The 27,709-nt window shown below is 34.0% G+C and overlaps 1 protein-coding gene across 3 annotated transcripts in view; it reads left to right on the forward strand.

Moving 5' to 3' along the window:
• CSMD3 (CUB and Sushi multiple domains 3) overlaps nt 1-27,709 on the forward strand; it is a 1,196,954-nt gene that overhangs the window by 120,349 nt on the left and 1,048,896 nt on the right. For all 3 annotated transcript variants that reach the window (XM_036830958.1, XM_036830959.1, XM_036830960.1), the window contains exon 2: nt 15,430-15,652. In XM_036830958.1, coding sequence (XP_036686853.1) covers nt 15,430-15,652 — 223 coding nt within the window. The remainder of the gene's footprint in view (nt 1-15,429; nt 15,653-27,709) is intronic.

A 27,709-nucleotide genomic window follows, 5' to 3' on the forward strand; every position in this document is an offset into this window, starting at 1 on the left:
GGAAATAGAGTAATTCTAGACTGAATGGTATAAAGTTCACTTTATACAAGGTAGGGTAAAAATATAGAAATCAGAAATCATAGCTGTGTAAATAACACAAATACATTTTGAAAATATATTTGCCCTGCATATAATAACTTTATGTTGTTAGACACACAGAGCTCCATTTATTTAAAAAGAAATCTAGTTTTCTTGGTATTTGTCAGGTAGCTTTTCCATAGTCAGGAACACACCTTTGAATTGTGACATAAGTATGAGAAGAGCTTTTTGATTCTTCATTTTTTTTAAAATAGATCTTTATTGGAGTATAATTGCTTCACAATACTGTGTTAGTTTCTGTTGTACACTGAAGTGAATCAGCCATATGCATACGTACATCCCCATAACCTCTCCCTTTTGAGCCTCCCTCCCATCCTCCTATCCCACCCCTCCAGGTCATCACAAAGCACCAAGTTGATCTCCCTGTGCTATGCTACTGCTTCCCACTAGCTAACTATTTTTACATTCGGTATTGTATATATGTCGATGTTACTCTCACTTCACCCCAGCTTCCCCCTCCCACCCTGTGTCGTCAAGTCCATTCTCTATGTCTACATCTTTATTCCTGCCCTGAAACTGCCTTTTGAACAGCCAACCTAGAATTTTTTTCAAGCCCATTCATCTTACATTTATGGGCTAAAAAAGTGTGTCATATTTTTTATCAGAGAAGAAATTAAAAGGAGAAGGGGGTTGGAAACTCAGAAAGTCAGCCTACAAAGAAGGGTCAAATAACTATTCAAATTTTAGAAAATTTCAAAGAAAAAATTATAGAAAATTATGAAAAAACAAATCCTACCAGGTAACAACTAAGGGTAGGTAGTGAGAAGAGGATGGAACTAACTAAGAACAAAAATGAAAGATCAGTGATCTAATTGGCATAGTAAAGGAACTACAAAAAGTGATAAGCTATTAAAAAAAAAAAAAAAAGCGAAGAGCATATTTGTGGAAATTTAAATTCTGGAGCCAGAATATTTGTGGTCAAATCCCAGCTCTGTCACTTGATAGCGGTATGATCTGGGCAATTACTCTTAATTACTCTTTTTTTTTTTTTTTTCTGTGCCTGTTTCCTCAACTGAAAATTGAGATAAGTTCAGGGCTACTTCATAGGGCTGTTGAGAGGATTAAATGAGTTGTTACATGAGAAGTGCTTAAAATAAAAAGAAGCAAATCTCAAGACTAGGTATTTCTCTTCTTTATAAAAGTACAAGAAGTAAACAGTAAGTAAAGAATTATTTTGAATAATCCAAATGGGGTGCACCATGGTGGGTCTATATTCTGTGAGACCTCTAAGGGAACCTTCTTTACTGGGTAAGCATCCCAAATCTATTAAACTTGTGATTATCTTTGTCTATTCAACTTTTGGAATTTACTAGCAAGCCTACACATCAAATATAATATTTAGTAGACACTGTCATATTAAGTGTATTACATTTTATATAGATTTATTAAGGGGAATTTTGGTGTTCAAAACTTGCAGTGTTTATGTAATAAAGTGGTTTTATAATTTGCATTAGAGTTATTTTAGTTAGCATAAAAAGATTGTACTTTAGAAGAAATTCTGAGAGATCTTTATTCAAGTTTACATAGAAAGCCATTATCATTTTACCTTTCATAGTTTCTATGTCTTGAATGTAATGTTAAAATAGGTTGGATTCATAGACTTATCACTTGTTCTGATATTTATCAATACTTGTGAATGACTGTAAGAATAATAAATGTTATGTTGCCTTAAGTAAGTATTAAGTCTTGTATCTATGATGCACACTTTATATACATTACTTTTAATTTTTATAAAATCATTTTACATAGTTTTAATTATGAAAGTACAGTGCAAGGAAGATAAATGACATACCAAAATTGTGTAATATTTATCCACAGAAAGAGTGAGTGAAAGCCATTGATCAATCCAAAGACAAAATAATAAAAATTTTATAAACTATAAAGTGCTATACAAAATTAATTACTATTATTCTACTAGAAGATAACAAAAGTTAGTAAAGTTATTTTAATTCATATTCTCTTGTTCATTACAAAGCTAATTTTATGTGATTGATGTCAAAATGTTATCTTTTATTTTAGTAATGCGAGAACTTAGACAATTTGGTTTGCTCATGGATGTATAAACACCAATTGTTGGAGTATGAAACTACATCTTTCAATGCTAACTTTTCTTGTATATATTTCACAATACTTGCTGTGCTTTTTTTGTTGGTCTGATGCTCAAATGATAGTTAAATGTAATGTAAATATCACATATAAATTCATATGAATAAAACAAAAGATTAGGGAGCCAGAGTTTATTTGGGAATATATTACAATCAGAAATAGGCTTTCATTTTATTTTATTTTAAAGCAAACATGGATTTATAAACCTATATCTCCAATTCTGTTTTTTTCAAATGCATGGAATTTGAGATCCTTGAAAAATCAAACCTATAGACCTACAAAGAATATGAAGAGGGTAATAATTTGATAGCTTTTCAATATAAAATTGCTGTAACGTGTGGAAAAATCAAGATATGTTAATTAAACTAATTTATTTATATTTCTATTTTCTGAATCTTAAGAGAGCTATAAAATTCATTATTGGATATTATTTTTAAAACCTTAATAAATATTTATTAATTTGTACTTATGTACTTTGCACAGCAATAGGCATTAGAAATTTTAAAAGATAAATATTACATGACAGTTGTTCTTCATAGCTATGATCAATTAAACAAATGAACAAACAGTACATTTTGATTGATTGTTGGACTTTGGGAATAATATGTTTTAGAGACTGGATTATGTTATCTTCCTCCAAAGACTGCTGATTCTTGATTTAAAGGGATGTGAATTATTTTAGCACTTTGAACTTCGGTAGTTTTGATTTGTACTTTATAGGTTTTATAATTTGTGATCTATGGAAAGCTCAAAGTGTTTGCCAAGCCCTGTCACTTGTCAGGACTCAGTCCCCAAACTTTGTGTCCCTGTGGATCTTGTCAAAGTTTAACTTTAGGCTTTATTGGGCTAGGTCTAGAGTATATATTACTCTACAGTGTGGATTCATACTGCCAAGGTTCCTAGTGTTTCAGTTGGATAGTAACAATAGGTTAATTAGATCTTGCTACTGTAGGAAGACAAGCATTCTAATGATCTGCTGATAATCCCTTCCCTGATGCTGCTCAAGGTCTACATTCTCTGTTCCAGCAGTAGATGACAGAGTAGCTGTTATATGACAATTCTCGGATGGTCTTGCTCTGTGCATTGTCCTAAGCCATCAATTTATAGTGAATATACACATGGACTTCTGGGCACTCCTCTCTGCACAACTCTATCTTCTCCATGCTCCCTTCCACAAACTCTAATTGCTCTGTTTGCCCTGAACTCTGAAATATTCCTCCTTGACTCAGTGGGATCACAGTACCCTATGCAAACTCCAATTCTCCGTACCACTGTTGGAAAATTGTTCCCAGCAGAGAGTTGGTAGGGAGAGTTCTAGGGCTGAAGGTATGAAGGGAATATAGTGAGTTTACTGTTGTGCAAACAGAGCTTCCTCTAAGAAAGGAAGACGAGTTTGGCAGCCACGGCCAGTACCCTGTATGGAATATGTAAGGGCAATGATTACAATGACCTCTCTCTTCTCTTAAACTTTTATCTACTGCTGTGTCTCACATTGGCCAAACTCAAATTGAAGCAGGCTGGCCAGAGGGCAAGGGCTGGTAATGCAATCTATGGCCAGCCTCTGAAGTGGTCCTGGGAAAGAAGTAGAGACATTTGAGTGGGGGAAAGGAATAACCAGCAAATAGACATTTCTGAATTTAGCACAATGAGTAATTTTAAATTTATAATGGAAAACATCTTTACTCACATATTTATGTAATCATTAGGGTACTGTGAAAATTATATAAAAATCCAGTTTATTACCTTGAATTATAACATTATACACATATAAAAATGGCCTAATATTATTGAGAGGAATATAAACTGTTATTTCTATAGATTTTACAAATATTCCACAGCTTGAATAAGTTTAAAGATGTTGAAAAGTCAGATTCAAAGCCAGACAGGCATAACTGATATAATTTTTAGAAGATTAAATAATAGTCACTTTTCCCAGTTTTCTAGGAGCTGTACATGTTTTGCTAATCCTCACAAGAATTTTATAGGCTAAATGTTATTATTGTTCTTAACTTACAGGCCAGGAAACAGAGTCTTAGAAAGACTAATTAAATTTCCCAGGATCACAAAGCTGTTAAGTGATAAAGAACAGTTCTATGTAAATCCAAAGTTTACTTTCTTAACAGTGCAAGCTACTGAGTATAAAAGGCAATTAAGTTAATGAGATGACTGATGTAAAAGTAGATGACATTTTATTTAAAAAGAAAAGGAATAATACAAATAACACCAATATTAAAATTTATTCAGAAGACCTATGAAACAGTTGGGAGAGAATGGGGCTTTATGAAGCCTTTGGTTTATTCAAAGGCATTGGAATTATGCCAAAAGGCATTAAGTTTGAAGCACATATGGTTCATAGGGTATGGTTAGTTATAATTAATATCCATTTTAATGGCTAAAGGTCAGAAGAAAATTAAGGTATTAGTAACAGAAAAATACAATGAAAAGCATCATATTAATGGATTATTTTTTTTTAATGTTCTTTTAGTCCAAGGGAAAAAGATACAGTGTATATATCATTAGAGGTAGAATGTGAAATCTGTGGTCAGTGTCTGATAAAAGCCGCAATTTCTGAAAGTTTAATTTTGAAATACTAATATATCTTAACATGATATCTTATTTGACTTCAATGCTTGATAATTAAATGTTATCCTCGTCCTTCAATATTTTGTATTAATCAGATCAAGTTAAAAGTCATTTATATTACAATTTTATTGCAGTTTTTTTCTTGACCTTAACTTTACAATAATGTCCTGATGAACTCTTTATAAGTCTGCAGGTGATGCTGTAGAAATAATTCAACTTTCATAATTTTCAACTGGAATATTCATTTATAGTAGTAATTCTATGCTGTTGAAAATATATTAGAGAATCTTGTATTGAAGTTAGGAAGCAACTGGAGACCACTGATTTCTCCCCTTTGACATTACAGGCTAGTGCTTACATGCAATCTGATAGTATTTGTCTAAGATAATATCATTTGCCAGATTGATAGGCTTTCCTCTCACTTATTTCTATTTTCAAGAGGCATATCTGTCCCTAACTGTTCTTTCCATCCTGATTAATTTATCCCATTTTTCTTCTTGATTTTTTTTACTTTAGAAACTTTCAAATGCCACCAGAAATGTTTTGGCTATTCCTCAAGTCTGTCTGGCAATTCTATTATTATAGAAAATGGTGAATATCCTAGGTAATTCCCAACTACATGGACAAATCAACACATGGATGCTACATTATAAAACAGTTCAGTGAATTCAGGAAAGCAAAATTACATATTTCTTTCTTACCATCAAGAAGGAAAGAATGAATATTTTGGATATGCAGAATGGTCTGAGTGACAAAGTTTGAAACGTGAGGGCAGTCTACAACATGCCAGTGGAGCAGTATGATTGATACACTTTAGAAAATATGCCTTGGACAATCTCATCTTTTACCTTAAACCTAAAAGATATATTTTACCTGATATTAGCAAAACTAGAGTAAAAATGAAACATCAAAAAGTTTAATACATTAAAGAATCAACTCAAATTTGAAAATATCTTTATTTTCCCACGAGTCTATATTTTAGATAGCTTTTCAAGGACTCATAGTACTTACCATATATATCTATAAAGTATTTGTTTATGTCTGCTTTACCATTAGATTTTGCCAATTAAGGGTTGAAACACTGTTATAAATTTTTTGTAAAACCTAACGTTCAGTACAGTGTTTGGTACCTAGCCCATGCTCAGTGAATGATATTGCCTTGAACTATTGAATTCACTGTAAATTGTTTTTGCCTGAATAATTATATTAGTTGATTTTTTAATACAGTTCAGACCTAGATTTTTAGAATGAAAGATTTTTTTGGTTAAAAAAAAGGCTGAGAGACTGGTTGGTGTGACAGAAAATGAAAAAGTATAAGTGATAAGAAATAAAGATAAAGCAACATAGTGCAATTTCTACTTCTGGCTCTGATGGAGTAGCTTGTAATGGACAACTTTCATCAAAACAATTATAAAAAATAGATAAAACCTTAAAAAAGCAAAAAAAAAGTATTTGTTGCTAGAACTAAATTACAATAAATACTGGAAACAATTTTTCAGATAGAAGAAAAACAAACCTAGATGAAAGGTCTGAAATGATAAAACAAGCAAATATGTAGGTAAATCTAAATGAATGCTCAGTAATTAAGATAATAATAGTGTCTCTGGGTTGCTTAAATTATATGTATAACTAAAGCCTACAAAAACAATAATACAAACATCAGGGTCTGGGATAGAGTTATAATTCTCTAACATCCTTGCTTTGTTCTGGAAATGATGAGTACTAATTTGTAATTGACCCTAATAATCCAGAATACACATTTTACTCCCTAGGGTTACTGTTAACAGAATATGCAACTAGAAAGCTAATAGAGAGAATAAATGCAATTAAAAGGCCCACTTGATTAATATAAAAGAAAACAAAAGGAGGAAGTAAAAGAACAAATGTCAGGCAAAACAAACAGGAAACAAGTACATATATAGTAAGTTTAAATAGATTAAATACTCCAAAAGTAAAGACTGTCACATGAGCTAAAAAAAAACCCCAAAAACCAAAAAACTAAACACTGCTTATAAGAAATCCACCCTGACTATAATCTTATAATAATTATAAGTATAGACACTAACATAAATAACTGAATGTACCAATACTAATGGCAGATAAAGAAGACTTTATGTGGTGAACATTGATGGATCTAAAGATCATTACATAATGATACACAAGTAAATTCACCAGGGCCATACAATAATTTTAACTATATTTACTTAATAATTTACTGTCCAAATATATGGAACAAAAACTGAAAAGAAGTGACAAATGCACATCACAGAGATTTTCAACAGTTAGTAGCAGATTAAAAATATAGAAAAAATATTAGCAAGAGTAAGAGAGACTTAAGCAACACAATTAAAAATTTTGACCCAATTGGCATGCATTCACCCAATAAATAAAAGATTACACATTCTCTACACACCTACATGGGAGATGTATGTACCAATATCAAGTTACATTTTCTCCCTTAAGAAAGGTAAGCTCTCCAGCATTAACATTTGTGTGATGTTGTGAGATGAAAATTGTCCTACTCTATAAAGAATAAAATAATTTAATGTGTTTTTATTGATAACCTGAACTAGAACTATGGAATTATATTTCACAGGCATCCATCTGCTAGCATATTAGATACATTTGGGCAGTAGGCATTTTTAATTCTCTGACAAATTGGTAATAGGATTTTTTAGGGTGTTTATTTAAATCTGTATGTTTTAATTCAAAGATAGTGGATTAGTTAAATTATGTAATGGAGCTTCATGGCCTAAAATAATAATTATAGCAGTAAAGAAGAGGAAGAAGAAAAGGAGAAAGAGGAGCTAACATCAATAATAGCCACTATGCTTAAAATGCTGTTCAAAAAGATCTGCAATTGTTAACATGTTTAATCTTTAAAACAGGTACTCTTATTATCCCATTTAATAGATAAGGAAGCTGAGACTTAATAAGGTTAGTAATTTGCACAAAAGGCATGTTAGATTGTGAAATAAGGATGTCTAGCTTCAGAATCTGTGGCTCATTGAAAAACTGGTATTTTCAATGAAACTATGAATTACATTTTAAAATTTAAAGAGATACATGTAGACAAGAAGGTCTCAATAAATTCATATTTTAGAGAATACATAATAAAAATAGTGATTTCTTGAAAAATGAAACTAGGTGAAAATTTTAATGAGTTTTTCAACAACTGTTTCAAACATCCTTATCTCTAGTGCAATAATATTACATAGACATGACCTAAATCAAAACACTGTATTAATGGCTGGTGATCATACAATTTAAAATAAAATATATAAAACTATTTTTTATGGCTAAATACATTTCCAATGATTTTTGTTACATCTGTTGTTCTCCCTCGCTTTATATAGAAAACAGATGTTTCTTTATACCTCTCAATCCATCTGAAGATATGTCATATATCATATACAACCTCCCCCCCATAAAAGAAAACAATAAAATACATGTGGAAAAATAAAGTGATAATTGTAGGATTTAGAAAAAACGAGAGAAAAATGTCAGGAGGGATCATCACTGTTTATAGTGGCTTGAGCTTGATATTGAAGGACCTGAAATTTTGCCTAAGCAGAAATGAAGGGAATAAGTTTCATTTAAAGAAAACAGTATATAAAAAAGAAATGGAGGTAAGATAATTTAAAGCTTATTCTAAAAAAGATGAGCAAATTACATGGGAAAGGCACAAATTTCAATGCCACTTACAGGGGATGATTTGAGAGATAACACAAAAATCATAGCTTAGACTGCGTGACAATGACATTATTTAGATTTTTCCATAGGGTTAGCTCTGTTTTAGGTGGATGGCTCTGGTGAAAATGTATAGAAAGGATTAGGCATAGAAGTGACTGAAGAGGAAAATGGCACAGGCTGTATTCCCCAGAAAGCAGAGTCTGTAATGGATTCTGATTTTTTTTTAAAAGTATCTTGATAGCAAAAATATTTCAGGTTATATAATGATACATATAACACGAATTCAAGGAATACTGCAAGTGTATTTCACTACAGATCATTTCTCTGATTGAATAAGGATAAAATAAAATACTCAGGTGACCCATTACCTGCAAAATTTCTGATAGTTAGGTTTTGCAATTAATTTAATTAACAAGCATTGAATACTGTGTCTTATGGAAATTGTTTTTGCATTTTCTATGATGTTGCCTTAAATAGTGATTGTTGTCTAAAAGAACATTCTACAAATAATGAATGTATCAGTATAAACTAGAAAGAAGAAATTTCTTCCTTCAAGATCAGAGGAAGAGCTATTCAATATGTGAAAAGACCATGACATAGAAAAAATTTTGTGGTATGGGAGAAGAAATTTAATTATGACCTAAAAGTTTTCAATAAATGATGAAATAAAAAATCATATGCTTTTCATATTACCTAAAGTGATATACAGATTTAATGCAAACCATATCAAAATTCCAATGGCATTTTTTAAAAGAAACAGTAAAAAAATCTCAAAATTCATATGGAACTACAAAGGATCCAAATAACTAAAACAATCTTGAGAAAGAAAAGCAAAGCAGTAGGCCTCACATTTCCTGATTTTAAAATATATTACATAACTACAGCAATCAAAACAGTATGGTACTAGCATGAAGATAGAATATCAACCAATGGAACAGATCAAGGACCCAGAAGTAAACCAACACATCTATGGTCAAATGATCTTCAAAAAGGGTACCAAGAATACACAATGGGGAAAGGAAGTTTCTTCAACAAATGGTGTTGGGAAAACAGGATACCCATATGTAAAATAATAAAATTTGATACTTAATTTATACTATACATAAAAATCAACTCAATGTAGATTAAACACTTAAACATAAGACCCAGACTATAAATATCCTAGAAGAAAACTTAGGGGTAAAGCTTCTTGACATTGGTCTTGGAAATAATTTCTTGGATATGACACCAAAAGCACAGGCAATGAAAATAAAAATAGACAAGTGGGACTATACCAAACTAAAAACTTCTGTGAAACAAGGAAACAAAAGAGTGAAAAGGCAACCTATGCAATGGGATAAAATATCTGCAAACCATATATCTGATATAGTGTTAGTAGCCAAAAATTATAGAGAACTTATGCAACTCAATAACTAATAAACAATAATTTTAAAAATGGGCAAAGGACTTGGATAGACATTTCTGCAAAAAAGAGAAACTAATGGCCTGCGGCTATATAAAACATGGTGAATATCACTAATCATTAGAAAACTGCAAATTCAAACCACAGTGAGATCTTCTCATAGCTGTTAGGATGGCCATTATCAAAAAAAAATACGTACATATATATGTAAGTATGTGGAGAAATTGGAGCCCTTGTGCACTGATATGAGAATGTAAAGTAGTGCAGCCACTATGGAAAACAGTATGGAAGTTCTTTGAGGAATTAAAAATAAAACTACCATGTGATCCAGCAATTCTACTCCTGGGTATTTATCCAAAAGAACTGAAATCAGGATCTCAAAGAGATGCTTCCACGTTCATGTTCATTACCACATTATGCGTGATAGCCAAGAAGTGGAAACAATCTATACATCCATTGAAGGATGAATGGATAAAGAAAATGAGGTATGTATATACAGTGGAAATCAGCTTTAAAAAAAGAAGGAAATGCTGTCATAGGCTATACCATGGAAGAACCTTGAGGACATTATGCTAAGTGATGCAAGCAAATCATAGAAGACCAAATACTACATGATTCTACTTATATGAGATATCTAAAGTAGTCAAGTTCAGAGAGGCTAAAAGTAGGATAGGGGGGTAGGGGAAATTAGGAGTTATTGTTCAATGGATATAGCATTTCATTCAAGCAAGATGAAAAAGCTCTAGAGATCTGCTATCTAACAATGTACACTCCAAAATTGGTAAGAGGATAGACTTCATATTACGTGTTGCTTACCACAATAAAAAGGGCAATTGCTACTGCTGAGTTCTTAAGTTTTTATCACACAATGTTGTGTGTCATAAAAATGTGAGCTTAATAGTGGAAAAAAAAAAAAAGAAATCTTGATATGATTGGGCACAAAAGCCGCTGCAGTAGATAAACACGAATGTGAAAAAAAGTAAAAATTAAGCACCAGTGTGAATATTGTTCTAGCATGGAACTTACCACAAAAGAAAACAGAAGAAATTTTAAAATATCATAAAATATGCTGTACAAATAGTCATTGCACCGTTCTGCACTGTGAAGGAAAGGTAAAATATGGACATGGGAGAAGAAAAAAAGAAAATCTAAAAATCTATATTGTTAACTAAATTCTTATTGACAATATGACCCAAATTATGGAAATTTTAATTGTTTTTCATGAATAAATCGACTAAGTGGACATTAAATGTTAAGATGTGAAAAATACAACATAAGGCACTCAGAAACAAAGACTGAATCTATGGAAATTTGCAATACCAATTTTTGAGACCAGTTTTCCATAAACACATAACAAACTATCTAGATTAAGTTTTGCTTCCACCTGTTTACACAGCAGTGTGCTTACCCTGATCATAGAAATCATTCTGTAATAATAAAATAATCTATATTTCCTTGCTGTCTCATGTTGTAGTTTGTCATGAAGACAGGCTAAGATAATGTTCTTTTAGTCATTTTATACCTAAGGCATGATGTATGTGATGAATAGATGAACATATATTGAAGAAAGATCATCAAAGGAGAAGAAGCTTCACATACACTATAAAGAGCAGTAAGGAGTTGTGAATTTATGACAGCAATGAATAAGCAAAGGTGTTTCATTTAGAAATGTACAGTATATGAATGGCAAATATGGATTACCAATGAAAAACCAGAAACCTAAGCAATTGTATCCTAAAAAAAGAAGTAAGAAAAGGTAAAGTATCCATTAAAAAATATGTGAAGGATATGACAAGGCAATTTACAAAAAAAGAATGATAAATAAATGAAAAGCATATAAAAAAAAATATTTGATCCCAGTACTAATCAGAGAAATACAAAAATAAAATAGTAAGATAATATTTTTTTTTCTGCCTTGCAAAATTTGCCTTATGAAAAATCTACTGTTGCCAAAATCAGGGTTGGAGGTCGGAAACACTTAATAACCTTGTGAAAGCAGCAATAATTTTTACTTTACTGAGGATAGTTTGGCTATATGTCTCTTAAAATTTAGTACTCTCATTTCTGTAATTCCATCTGCAAGATATATCACACAAGTGCACAAGGATATACATCCAAAGCTGCTCTTTACACCCATGAAACCACAAAGAATGAAACCATCAAATGGAGATATGTCAAATAAATTATAGTGCAGACATACCATATGCCATTTAACTATGTAGTCATTAAAAAAGGAATGTAGTAAACATATATATGTGGATCCAGAAAAATATCAGTGATATTTTACAAAGTTAAACAAAAAATTCAGGAAAATATGCTTAGTATGACTGACTCTATTTATAAAAAATATATCTAATGCATAGAAATATACATATTATCTGCATGCCTAGAAATGGCCTGGAAAAGTAAGCTTATAACAATGACAAACCTTGTGAAGCATAAGTAAATGAGGAAAATTTTGTTTTGCTTTTAAAGTTTCTATTTACTTCTGATCTTTTGGGTGTGAAAATTATTAACCTTCTGTTGGAAAAATGTACTTTATTATTAACACTGTGATGTTTAATCAAACATATATAAACAAAAATGAAAATCAAATGAAGAACACAGATAAGAAGCTTAAAAGGAGGGGTAATTCCCAATTTGCCTGGAGAAAAAAAAGGAAAGGAATTGAAATGCATGAATCAGCAGGCCCTTGAAGAATCAGTGGACAAGGCTGAGCCTGTTATTTTAGGACATATGTCCTTTTTCTAAAACTATCAGTGTTATGGGTCTTGAGACTATTTAAAACAGCCCTGGGCTTCCCTGGTGGCGCAGTGGTTGAGAATCTGCCTGCCAATGCAGGCGACACGGGTTCGATCCCTGGTCTGGGAAGATCCCACATGCCGCGGAGCAACTGGCCCGTGAGCCACAACTACTGAGCCTGCGCGTCTGGAGCCTGTGCTCCGCAACAGTGAGAGGCCCCCACTCGCCGCAACTAGAGAAAGCCCTCGCACAGAAACGAAGACCCAACACAGCCAAAAATAAATTAATTAATTAATAAAAAAAAAAAAACAGCCCATAGATCAGATTGTAGCTGAAGGGATTCATGCTTGCATTTAGTTATGAAGTTCAAATTGGAAGCTGTTCAGGCGGAACACTAATAGAAATGGGTGGTAGCTAATTAACCTAAGGCTTCAAAGTAATTGTTCTGCAAGAAGCAATTTTAAAAGGGACCTTTCTGTCTCTCTTTTTTTTTTGAAAAAAATAAAATGCCCTATTTGATTTTTGGTGCATGAGCAAAACTATAAGTATACACACAAATATTGATTTTTAAAAAATTTCTACCTTATCCAGTTTCTTGGTAAGTTTTTGAAAGGGCAAAACGATCACAAGAACTATGCCATATATCACATACTGAATAACCCAGGCTTACGACTTTCCCATATATAAAGATAATCAGAATATATTACTGAAGTGAATACGGCTAGGAGGATAGGGTTATACTGATTAATCCAGCCCTGAGCCACCCACCTCACCACTAGTCAGTAGAGTCAGCTACTCCAAAGCATATAGCTGTTTGGTAGAGAAGTGGCTCCCCTAGCAAAAGCAAGGTGCTCCTGTGGAATGAATGGACAACATCCCAAATTAGCCTCCATCTGCCATGATCTACCACTCTGGCTTCCCATCTTTGATGCATGGTTTCTTACACTTTTAAAAAATATCCATACCTTTATTACATATACTGTACTCATTTCTTCTCAGAGAGAGGAGCTCCAAATTTCCTGCATCTCTACATCCAGTTTCAAAGATACTTTGGGTAGTATGGCATTCTCTCACCCAAAATTAGCTTGGTATCTCTCACTGACAGCTTCATGGTACTTAAGCTTCATGTAGGACACATAGATGTGGAAATAAAATCTGGGTGAAGAATTCTCATCAGAACTTCTGAAATTGAGGCAGGAAAGACAAGACCAGGTCCAAGGACAGCCTACTCACATATTGGCATTAGGCAGTTGGCAAAGCGACCTCCATGTTTTGCACTTGATAAGATTGTGACACATGGAGTAATGGCATCTAAAACAGAAACTTTGTAGCGTTTGAACAAGAAACTCTGATCATGAAAACTGGGGAGCATACGCAAATAAAAACGCACAGGTTGCTGATGACCCTGTATGACCTTCCACATGTGGCGCTCAACTAGTAAGGAAAAATTTAAGGGAAAACGCTCTTAGAGTGCATGTACAGTAGCTTCTGGAGACAAATGCATGCGCAGGATGAGAAGCTGATGCAACCTGGTGCAATCCAGGCCACACCTCAACCCTCCCCTCAATGAATATTCCACCCGTAATCAAAAAGACCCTCCACCCACTCAAAGGGCTAAAAATAAAATAAAAAGGGGGATCATCAACCCTGTAGTGCAGCTCTTCACTCAGGAGGATGCCCACACTCTTCTCCTTAGAGTGTGTAACTTTCACTTTTGCCTCAGTAAACTGCTTCTTTGCTCTCTTTGCTCCTCAGCCTCAGCATGTGTGTTTATTTTTTCCTTGGTGTTTTGTGTCCTTTGACCAAATTCTTTTGGATAAGTTGAACGAGAGCCTGGACTTTTGATAAACCTTTTCCGGTATCAAAACCATGGCTGCCTGCCTCATGCAATTAGATCCAAGCTTTAATTGCATGTACCAACCAGTCTAGGTACATGCCGGGGACCATCTTCTCTGACCATTCTATAAATCTTAGGGTTTTACATTACCCAATATGACTACAGAATATTATATACTTATAAAAAATTCTTCAAGAAACATGCTGTGTTTTCTAGGTATCTCCAAGAGTCAAGCTCTCAATAATTTAGACCTCCCATAGAACTAGTAGGGAAGTTTTTAAGATGGCTGCTGTCAGTTGCCCAGGGCTCAATTTTTCTCCCCAACCTTAGATGTCACTCTGATATGGTTAGTTTAGGACTGTGCTCTGGTCAAAGAGCAATTACATAGGTTTTGTTTTGTTTTGTTTTTTAGGTCTGAGCCTTTTATCCCTCTGATAAAATCAGAGTGGGACAGATTTTCCTAAGGCACATTGGCTGCATGATGGAGATTTGCATACACAAAACAGTTAGCATGATTTACTAAGAAAAACTGGAGTTAATTTTTTAAGACTCAAAATGCATACTAACATTATTAAAGTCAAAATGTTGTTTATGAGTGCCCACAATTAGATTAGAAACTACTTCAGGGAAGATACCAATAAGATTGGAATTACTTCTAGGATTGTGTTTGCATGTTGGATCATGTAATGTATAATGAATCAGAAGTGTAGAGGATTTTATTTCATCAACTGTTTTATAATTACTAAGCACAAGATGTATGATAAATGACACGTCTTCTAGTATTTTGCTACTGATGTTTTACCTATTTAAAAAAAATAGATAATTTACCTAGCTCTTAAATTGTCATTTGCAAAATTATTGTAACATGGGTCTTGGAAAAACAAAAGGCTTTTTCCAAATAATATGTCTTCTAGATTGTTCTTATTTTATGTAATATTAATGTCTGTTTATTTGTCTTTTGTTACAGGATTTATTTATACATGTGGTGGAACTTTAAAAGGACTTAATGGCACTATAGAAAGCCCTGGTTTTCCATATGGATATCCAAATGGTGCAAACTGTACATGGGTAATAATAGCAGAAGAACGAAATAGAATACAAATTGTTTTTCAGTCGTTTGCTCTAGAAGAAGAATACGACTACTTATCCTTATATGATGGACATCCTCATCCTACAAACTTTAGGACAAGGTTAGTGTATTTTGAATAGAAAAATGGAGGGAAATATTTATTGGGTAAAAGTAGTTTATTTTACAAAGGATGCTTAACATTTGTGGTGCAATTATAATAAAGTCATATTTGCCATCCAATTATTATTCATTTGGAAATATATCATCCCATGAACAAATTAACTCCATATGTCTGACTTCATAACTCTAGTATATTAATATTATCTCTGCAAAAAGTGAATTTAAATTGAATTGTACCTCTTTAGAGTGGTTAAAGGTATTTTGATTTTTAAAATTCTTACCTCAGGGCTTCATTCTTTATGGGCATAACTCTTAGTAAAGTGAAAGATTAACATGTAACGTGTCTTTCAGCTGTATGTACCCAATTTTAATATACAACAATATGCAAAATACTTAAAATCAATATTTATATGATAGCAGAATACATTAATTTTAGATAATGTGTATGGCTTATAAAGTCTAAATATCTGAAAAGTAGACCTTCATATCATCAACTGAGACATTCATGTTTCTCTCCACACAAATGAAATTATTTATTTTTAAGTTAGTTGATAAAACAGATATGAAAATTAGCTGGCACACTGATTGTTTATAAGTGTTTCTTTAGAATCTCTTGTTAGAAAATAGAATATCTAGACATATGATGATAATTTTTGCTGTCTTATCAAAAACTCTTTTTAAACATAAATGAACTCTAATTCAACCAACAAATTAAAAATGCCAGACACTGCATATTTCATTTAGCCCTAGATTTTTACCAATGTATGCATATTTTTCCTTAACTGTAGTATAGTGGGGTTTTTTTAATTCTAATTCAAAATATTCTAAGCAGATAATCTGTAAGAATTAAAGACCCTTACATACTTGACTATGTTTGAGTTATGATTCTGTGATTCTGTTACTTTTTCTAGTAGTTGTTACTGTGTACTTGCCTTCCTGATCTACAGGAATCAGATTATCAACATTAAGTTTTTATACATTCACCAGTCTTCCATATTCTTTTGCATTGATTTTTCCCATTTTAAATAAATATTTGATATATATTATCTTACACTTTTAGTAAGAAAACATGTAACATAGTGGGAAAGTTGTTGGACCAGGAGATAAGACCTGCATTATAGGGTTAGGTTTGTTGTTCATTGGCTGTTTGAGCAATCCACACCATCTGTTTGTGTTTAAACTGGAAGAATTAGTAATACAGAAAATACTGTCCATTTCACTATGCTCTTCTGAATATCTCATGAGATAATGTATATGAAACTGCTTCACGAATATAAAATGCTTTTAGTATACATTTCAACTGTTTGCAGTCAGAATGACACTTAAAAATGTCTGGGTTGTTTCCAACCACATGTCTGTACAACGAAAAGGTCACTAGATTGATTACAGGTGAGGTTCTACTTTTTTTTTTTTTTTTTTTTTTGCTCTACATTTATTTACTGAGGATTTCTAACTTCATTTTCTACTTCCTTTTACTCTGTTAAATTATTAATATCGAGTCATTTCAAAGATATACAGTATGGCAGACACGTCGATGGTGCTATTTCATCATCATTGCTAGTATCATTAAAAGTTCCATGTCTTTTGTTAATGATACAGCATTAAGTCAAGATAGAAAACATCCAGCACTGCATGTCATGTGTGTGTGCTTGCCTGCACTAGTGGGTGTATGTAGGTGTGGTGTGGGTGTCTGCCTTCACCTGTACACATCCAATCAGGCTATGAAAGAAAACGGAAGATGCTTCTTAGACTTTCAAGTCGGCGAAATTGATGTATATAAAACTAAAAGCACAAAGAGTTTTGTATATTTCTTTTACATCAGCAATGTATGATATATAGTTGGTATAAATATGAAAAAAAAATAAAGCTCTCCAAATGTTATCTGGTAGTTTCTATCAATTCATTGATAGTATTTTTTGTACAAAGATCTATTCTCTCTAGATCCTCTCAAAAATGAGAAAATCTTTTTATTTTACCCCCCTTCTTTTTTTTTTAAGCAATTGTGGCCTCTGGGAAGTTAAAAGATGGTAAGATGGGGAAAATAAATTTATTGTTCCCATTCTTTCTTTCCTAATCTGTAAATAGGGAATAACAACATTTAATTTACAGAGCATATATAAGGATTACACACTGTATATTGTATTTGTTATATTTAACTTCTCCCCTGTTCAAACAATGTGAAAAGATTCCTACTATTATCATCATCATTTTACAGCTTGGAAAATGAGACTTACATTACTTGCCCAAGGTTAACACTGTTAAAAGTAGCCAGAGGCAGGATCATTATTGCAACCCAGATTTGTCTGAGTTCTGAGCTTACGCTTGTAATAAATCAATCAATTAATTAATTGATTAATTACAAAAAATTATATATATAAATAAGTAATATATATATATCTCCATGGTTTATTTATTGATTAAAGCCTATTTTTTCTTAGTAATATTAGGTAAAATTTAATGAATTAGATAAATAAAAACAATTTTTTAAAATTGTATAGTAGAACATATAAAGATATAAACAAATATAAATTATAAGTTTATTCTTGGTATTTGTTTTATGAACTCAGTTCTAATGTTCTCTATAGCATGTTGGTCATTGTTGATATACAATATATCTATTGGTCTTTATGCCTAAAGAAATACTGTTGCTAATATTATAGAGCTGATTTTAATTAGCAAGACCGGGGGAAAAAATCCAGTGTATAACCTACAGCTCCTTCCAGACTGTGTTTGTACACAGTCTGCTCTTTGATTAGAAGTCTAATCAGCTCCTGGCAGTTTGATTTATTTTTGTGTTTGTCCCTTTGACTCACTGCTTTCTTGCTTTTTCTTTCTCTCACATCCTCACTTAATACATGTCCTTATGGTATGTCTGCTATTCTCTATCTTTCAGAAATTGATAATCATGTTTTGTTACTTTCTGTGAACGCCAATAGACTTTTTAAAATCAGCTTGCTATACTTGCATTGTAATAACACAGAAAAGATGATTTGTAGGTCTTATACTTGCTTGTATAAGAGGTATATTGGGTTTGGTGATCACAATTTCCTATATTTAAACTATTTTCTATAACTCCAGTTATTGAAGATTCTGCTTGTTTTCCTCTAAGTTTTTTAATTTATTAAATAAAAACTGATACTGGTGGCTGAATTTGATACTTACAGCAATGCACCATTAGAGAACTCCTTTAGTTATATCTTTAGCTTAAAACAAATTTGGTCTGCTTGATGTAAAAAGAGGAATTGTAAGCTTTGCTTACTTTTTTATGCTAATATTGTATTTTCTCAATAGAAAAGTTATAGCAAAAGGTAAAAAGAAAAAAAAATCACTCAATCTCATGAAGCAGAGACATATATTTGTATATTTAGGACCATACTATACATGCTATTTTATGTTCATATTTAGTCTCCTTGAAATAATATATACATACTTCACATGTGATTAGAATTATTGTAAGTATCAAATTTAGTGGATACTTGTCTTACTATAAGCATGGTTCATTTAATTATTCTCCTATTATAAAATATATTGGTTTTTCCTTTCATAATTAATGCAGATATCAGAATTAGCATTAATTCAGATAACAGCTTCACATTACCACTCCTAGGTGAAAAGTGTTCTGGAAAAAGAGCATTTCATTCTAACTTCAATCATGAAAAGTGGTATGGAGAAGGTGGAGTATCAGTCAAATGACAGAATATATCATAACATCAAAATATTTTATTCACATATTTTACTATTAAAAACAAAGTTAGTTTTAAGAATAATTAATTTTCTAGATAAATTATTTCTTTGTAATTTAAAAATGAAGTACAGAGAGACCTTCAAGATGGCGGAAGAGTAAGACATAGAGATCACCTTCCTCCCCACAAATACATCTACATGTGCAACACCTCCTACACAACACCTACTGAACGCTGGTAGAAGACTTCAGACTTCCTAAAAGGCAAGAAACTCCCCACGTACCTGAGTAGGGCAAAAGGAAAAAGAAAAAACAGAGACAAAAGAATAGGGACTGGACCTGCACCACTGGGAGGGAGCTGGGGAGGAGGAAAAGTTTCCACACACTAAGAAGCCCCTTCATTGGCGGACATGGTGGGTGGTGCGGGGGAAGCTTCAGAGCCACGGAGGAGAGCACAGCAAAGAGATTCCCGCACAGAGGATGGGTGCCAAACAGCACTCACCAGCCCAAGAGGCTTGTCTGCTCACCCGCCAGGACGGGTAGGGGCTGGGAGCTGAGGTTCTGGCTTCGGGGGTCAGATCCCTGGAGAGGACTGGGGTTGGCTGCATGAAGACAGCCTGAAGGGGGCTAGTGCTCCACAGTTAGCCAGGAGGGAGTCCAGGAAAAAGTCTGGAACTGCCTAAGAGGCAAGAGATCATTGTTTCACTGTGTGTGAGGAGAGGAGATTCAGAGCACTGTCTAAACAAGCTCCAATGATGGGCGCGAGCTGCGGCTACCAGCACGGACCCCAGAGACGGACATGAATGCCAAGGCTGCTGCTAAAGCCACCAAGAAGCCTGTGTGCAAGCACAGGTCACTATCCACACCTCCCCTCCCGGGAGCCTGTGCAGCCCGCAACTGCCAGGGTCCCGTGATCCAGGGACAACTTCCCCAGGAGAACAAGGTGGGCCTCAGGCTGTTGCAACATCTCGCTGGCCTCGGCAACCGCAGGTTTGCCATGCATTCCATACCCCGCCTTCCTCCCCTGGCCCGAGTGAGCCAGAGCCCCCTAATCAGCTGCTACTTTAACCCTGTCCTGCCAGGGTGGGAACAGACACCCTAGGGCGACCTACACACAGAGGAGAGGCCATATCCAAAGCTGAATGCCAGGAGATGTGCGAACAAAGAAGAGAAAGGGAAATCTCTCCCAGCAGCTTCAGGAGCAGTGGATGAAATCTCGATAATCAACTTGACGTACCCTGCATCTGTGGAATACCTGAATAGAAAACGAATCATCCCAAAACTGAAGCAGTGGACTTTGGGAGCAATGAGATATATTTTTTTCTCCTTTTTCTCTTTTTCCATGTGGCTGACAGGGTCTTGGTACTCCAGCAATTTGTCAGGCCTGTGCCTCTGAAGTGGGAGAGCTGAGTTCAGGACATTGGTCCACCAGAGACCTCCCAGCTCCACATAATATCAAACGGTGAAAGCTCTCCCAGAGATCTTCATCTCAACTCTAAGACCCAGCTCCACTCAATGACCAGCAAGCTACAGTGCTGGACATCCTATGCCAAACAACTAGCAAGACAGGAACACAACCCCACCCATTAGCAGAGAGGCTGCCTAAAATCAAAATAAGGTCACAGACACCCCAAAACACACCATCAGACGCGGTCCTGCCCACCAGAAAGACAAGATCCAGCCTCATCCACCAGAACACAGGCACCAGTCCCCTCCACCAGGAAGCCTACACAACCCACTGAACCAAACTTAGGCACTGGGGGCAGACACCAAAAACAATGGAAACTACGAATCTGCAGCCTGCGAAAAAGAGACCCAAAACACAGTAAGTTAAGCAAAATGAGAAGACAGAGAAACACACAGCAGATGAAGGAGCAATGTAAAAGTCCACCAGACCAAACAAATGAAGTGGAAATAGGCAGTCTAGCTGAAAAAGAATTCAGAGTAATGAGAGTAAAGATGATCTAAAATCTTGAAAACAGAATGGAGAAAATACAGAAACGTTTAACAAGGACCTAAAAAAACTAAAGAGCAAACAAACAATGATGAACAACACAATAAATGAAATTTAAAATTCTCTAGAAGGAATCAATAGCAGCATAACTGAGGCAGAAGAATGGATAAGTGACCTGGAAGATAAAATAGTGGAAGTAACTACTATAGAGCAGAATAAAGAAAAAAGAATGAAAAGAATTAAGGACAGTCTCAGAGACCTCTGGGACAACATTAAATGCACCAACATTCAAATTATAGGGGTCCCAGAAGAAGAAGAGAAAAAGAAAGGGACTGAGAAAATATTTGAAGAGATTATAGTTGAAAACTCACCTAATATAGGAAAGGAAATAGTTAATCAAGTCCAGGAAGTGCAGAGAGTCCCATACAGGATAAATCCAAGGAGAAACATGCCAAGACACATATTAATCAAATTAGCAAAAATTAAATACAAGGAAAAAAATATTAAAAGCAGCAAAGGAAAACAACAAATAACATACAAGGGAATCCCCATAAGATTAACAGCTGATTTTAAGCAGAAACTCTGCAAGCCAGAAGGGAGTGGCAGGACATATTTAAAGTGATGAAAGGGAAAAAACTACAACCAACATTACTCTACTTAGCAAAGATCTCATTCAGATTCGACGGAGAAATAAAAACTTTAATAGAAAAGCAAAAGTGAAGAGAATTCAGCACCATCAAATCAGTTTTACAACAAATGCTAAAGGAACTTCTCTAGGCAGGAAACACAAGAGAAGGAAGAGACCTACAATAACAAACACAAAACAATTAAGAAAATGGTAATAGGAACATACATATTGATAACTACCTTAAATGTAAATGGATCAAATGCTCCAACCAAAATACACAGACTGGCTGAATGGATACAAAAACAAGACCCATATATATGCTGTTTACAAGAGACTCACTTCAGACCTAGGGACACATACAGACTGAAATTGAGGGGATGGAAAAAGATATCCCATGCAAATGGAAATCAAAAGAAAGCTGGAGTAGCAATTCTCATATCAGACAAAATAGACTTTAAAATAAAGACTATTACAGGAGACAAAGAAGGACACTACATAATGAACAAGGGATCAATTGAAGAAGAAGATATAACAATTGTAAATATTTATACATCCAACATAGGAGCACCTCAATACATAAGGCAAATGCTAACAGGAATAAAAGGGGAAATCTACAGTAACTCAATCATAGTAGGGGACTTTAACACCTCACTTTCACCAATGGACAGATCACCCAAAATGAAAATAAATAAGGAAAGACAAGCTTTAAATGATACATTAAACAAGATGGACTTAATTGATATTTATAGGACATTCCATCCAAAAACAACAGAATACACTTTCTTCTAAAGTGCACATGGAACATTCTGCAGATTAGATCATATCTTGGGTCACAAATCAAGCCTTGGTAAATTTAAGAAAATTGAAATTGTATCAAGTATCCTTTCCGACAACAACACTATGAGACTAGATATCAATTATGGGGAAAAAATCTGTAAAAAATACAAACACATGGAGGCTAAACAATACACTACTTAATAAGCAAGAGATCACTGAAGAAATCAAAGAAGAAATAAAAAATACCTAGAAACAAATGACAATTAAAACACAACAACCCAAAACCTATGGGATGCAGCAAAAGCAGTTCTAAGACAGAAGTTTACAGCAATATAATTCTATGTCAGGAAACAAGAAACATCTCAAATAAACAACCTAACGTTAAACCTAAAGCAATTAGAGAAAGAAGGAAAAAAAAAAAAAAACCCCAAAGTTAGCAGAAGGAAAGAAATCATAAAGATCAGATCAGAAATAAACAAAAAAAAATGAAGGAAACAAAGCAAAGATCAGTAAAACTAACAGCTGGTTCTTTAAGAAGATAAATAAAATTGATAAACCATTTGCCAGACTCATCAAGAGAAGACTCAAATCAATAGAATTATTAATGAAAAAGGAGAAGTAACAACTGACACTGCAGAAATACAAAGGATCATGAGAGATTACTACAAGCAACTATACGCCAATAAAATGGACAACCTGAACAAATGGACAAATTCCTAGAAAAGCACAACCTTCTGAGACTGAACCAGGAAAAAATAGAAAATAGAAACAGACCAATCCCAAGCACTGAAATTGAAACTGTGATTAAAAATCTTCCAACAAACAAAAGCCCAGAACCAGATGGCTTCACAGGCGAATTCTATCAAACACTTAGAGAAGAGCTAACACCTATGCTTCTCAAATTCTTCCAAAAAATTGCAGAGGAAGGAACACTCCCAAACTTATTCTACGAGACCACCATCACCCTGATACCAAAATCAGAGAAAGATGTCACAAAGAAAGAAAACTACAGGCCAATATCACTGATGAACATACATGCAAAAATCCTCAACAAAATAATAGCAAACAGAATCCAACAGCACATTAAAAGGATCATACAACATGATCAAGAGTGTTTTATCCCAGGAATGCAAGGATTCTTCAACATATGCAAATCAATCAATGTGATACACCATATTAACAAACTGAAGGATAAAAGCCATATGATTATCTCAATAGATGCAGAAAAAGCTTTTGACAAAATTCAACACTCAATTATGATAAAAACCCTCCAGAAAGTAGGCATAGAAGGAACTTACCTCAACATAATAAGGGCTATATATGACAAACCCACAGCCAACATCATTCTCAATGGTGAAAAACAGAAACCATTTCCAGGAAGATCAGGAACAAGACAAGGTTGACCACTCTCACCACTATTTTTCAACATAGTTTTGGAAGTTTTAGTCACAGCAATCGAAGAAGAAAAATAAATAAAAGAAATCCAAATCAGTAAAGAAGAACTAAAGCTTTTGCTGTTTGCAGATGACATGATACTATACATAGAGAATCCTAAAGAAAACTACTCTACCAGAAAACTACTAGTGCTAATCAATGAATTTGGTAAAGTAGCTGGATACCAAATTAATGCACAGAAATCTCTTGCATTACTACACACTAATGATGAAAAATCTGAAAGAGAAATTAAGGAAACACTCCCATTTACCACTGCAACAAAAAGAATATAATACCTAGGAATAAACCTACCTAAGGAGACAAAAGCCCTCTATACAGAAAGCTATAAGACACTGATGAAAGAAATTAAAGAAGATACAAACAGATGGAAAGATATACCATGTGCCTGGATTGGAAGAATCAACACTGTGAAAATGACTATACTACCCAAAGCAATCTACAGATTCAATGCAATCCCTATCAAACTACCAATGGCATTTTTCACAAACTAGAACAAAAAATTTCACAATTTGTATGGAAACACAAAAGACCCGGAATAGCTAAAGCAAGCTGAGAAAGAAAATCAGAGCTGGAGGAATCAGAATCCCTGACTTCAGACTATAATACAAAGCTACAGGAATCAAGACAGTATGGTACTGGCACAAAAACAGAAATACAGATAAATGGAACAGAGGAGAATGCCCAGAGATAAACCCACACACGTATGGTCATCTTATCTTTGATAAAGGAGGCAAGAATATACAATGGAGAAAAGACAGTATCTTCAAAAAGTGGTGCTGGGAAAAGTGGACATCTACATGTAAAAGAATGAGGTTAGAACACTCCCTAACACCATATACAAAAATAAACTCAAAATGGATTAAAGACCTAAATGTAAGTCCACACACTAAAAAACTCTTAGAGGAAAACACAGGCAGAACACTCTGTGACATAAATCACAGCAAGATCCTTTATGACTCACCACCTAGAGAAATGAAAATAAAAAGAAAAGTAAACAAATGGGACCTAATGAAACTTAAAAGCTTTTGCACAGCAAAGGAAACCATAAACAAGATAAAAAGACAACCCTCAGAATGCGGGAAAATATTTGCAAATGAAGCAACTGACAAAGGATTAATCTCCAAAATTTACAAGTAGCTCATGCAGCTCAATATCAATAAACAAAAAACCCAATCCAAAAATGGGCAGAAGACCTAAATAGACATTTCTCTAAAGAAGATATACAGATTGCCAACAAACACATGAAAGGATGCTCAACATCACTAATCATTAGAGAAATGCAAATCAAAAGCACAATGAGGTATCACCTCACACCAGTCAGAATGGGCATCATCAAAAAATCTACAAAGAACAAATGCTGGAGAGGGTGTGGAGAAAAGCGGACCCTCTTGTGGTGCTGGTGGGAATGTAAATTGATACAGCCACTATGGAGAACAGTATGGAGATTCCTTAAAAAACTAAAAATACAACTACCAGATGACCCAGCAATCCCACTACTGGGCATATACCCTAAGAAAACCATAATTCAAAAAGAGTCATGTACCACAATATTCATTGCAGCTCTATTTACAATAGCCAGGACATGGAAGCAACCTAAGTGTCCATCGACAGATGAATGGATAAAGAAGATGTGGCACATATATACAATGAAATATTACTCAGCCATAAAATGAAATGAAATTCAGTTATTTGTAGTGAGGTGGATGGACCTAGAGTCTGTCATACAGAGTGAAGTAAGCCAGAAAGAGAAAAACAAACACCGTATGCTAACACATATATATGCAATCTAAAAAAAAAAAAGATTATGAAGAACCTAGGGGCAGGACAGGAATAAAGATGCAGACGTAGAGAATGGACTTGAGGACATGGGGAGGGGCAAAGATAAGCGAGAGAGTGGCATGGACTTATATATACTACCAAATGTTAAAATAGATAGCTAGTGGGAAGCAGCCGCATAGCACAGGGAGATCAGCTCAGTGCTTTGTGACCACCTAGAGCGGTGGGATAGGGAGGGTGGGAGAGAAACGTAAGAGGGAGGAGAAATGGGGATATATGTATACATATAGCTGATTCACTTTGTTATAAAGCAGAAACTAACACACCATGTTAAAGCAATTATACTCCAATAAGGATGTTAAAAAAAAAAGAAAAAAAAGAAAGAATTTAGAATTCTCAAGAAAAAAATAATAATAATAAAAAGAAATAAAAATGAAGTACATAATTTAAGAAGATAAAGTTTATGTTGTGACCAGTACTGCATTATGACTTCATGATAATAATCAATTAATAATAATAATAATCAATTATTTATATTTGATATTTATTTACAAATTTATTTTAAAATTTCCATGGAATATCCTTCTCCAACCCTTCACTTTGAGCCTATGTATGTCCTTAAAGCTGAATGAGAAAAATTGAAAGCATATTATGTTGCAAATAGTAACAAAAGTAGTAATTTGTTGATATAAATTTGATGAGTATTATACAGAATCTACATGATAAAAAATTGTAATATAGTGCTGTAAGGCATAAAGTTGGAAAATGGAGATCTGCACTATACTCATGGTTATAATTACCACACATTATAAAGCTCTCATTCTTTGAAATTAAAATACAGGATTATCCAAAACTCCTAATGTATTTTGAGTTACTTGAAAAAACGATACGATAGTTTGAGAAACTATCACATAAAAAGTACCAGGAAAATATTTGAGTATAAGGCAAAAGAGTTTAAACTGTAAGATAAAAATGTGTAAAAAATCCCCAATAATTAGAATGTGGTATTGGCTGATATAAGAGTAGAAGACATTGGAACAAATTCTATATGAATTCTGAGAAATAGGAGAAGATTATATCACAGAAGTTACTAAAAGAAACATGATAAATAGTTCATATTATTATAAAGCATGACAAAAAAATGTATACCTACACCTAAAGGAACTAGAGAGTGAAGAACAAACAAAACCCAAAGTTAGTAGAAGGAAAGAAATCATAAAGATCAGAGCAGAGGGGCTTCCCTGGTGGCACAATGGTTGAGAATCTGCCTGCCAATGCAGGGGACACGGGTTCGAGCCCTGGTCTGGGAAGATCCCACATGCCGCGGAGCAACTAGGCCCGTGAGCCACAATTACTGAGCCTGCGCGTCTGGAGCCTGTGTTCTGCAACAAGAGAGGCCGCGATAGTGAGAGGCCCGCGCACTGCGATGAAGAGTGGCCCCCGCTTGCCACAACTAGAGAAAGCCCTCGCACAGAAACGAAGACCCAGCACAGCCAAAAATAAATAAAAAAAAAAAAAAAAAAAAAGATCAGAGCAGAAATAAATGAAATAGAAACAAAGAAAACAATAGCAAAGGTCAATAAAACTAAAAGCTGGTTCTTTGAGAAGATAAACAAAATTGATAAGCCAGACTCATCAAGAAAAAGAGGGAGAGGACTCAAATCAATAAAATCAGAAATGAAAAAGGAGAACAACAGACACAGCAGAAATACAAAGCATCCTAAGAGACTACTACAAGCAACTTTATGCCAATAAAATGGACAACCTGGAAGAAATGGACAAATTC

Source organism: Balaenoptera musculus, chromosome 17, assembly GCF_009873245.2.
Source record: "Balaenoptera musculus isolate JJ_BM4_2016_0621 chromosome 17, mBalMus1.pri.v3, whole genome shotgun sequence".
NCBI classification, from domain to species: Eukaryota; Metazoa; Chordata; class Mammalia; order Artiodactyla; family Balaenopteridae; genus Balaenoptera; species Balaenoptera musculus.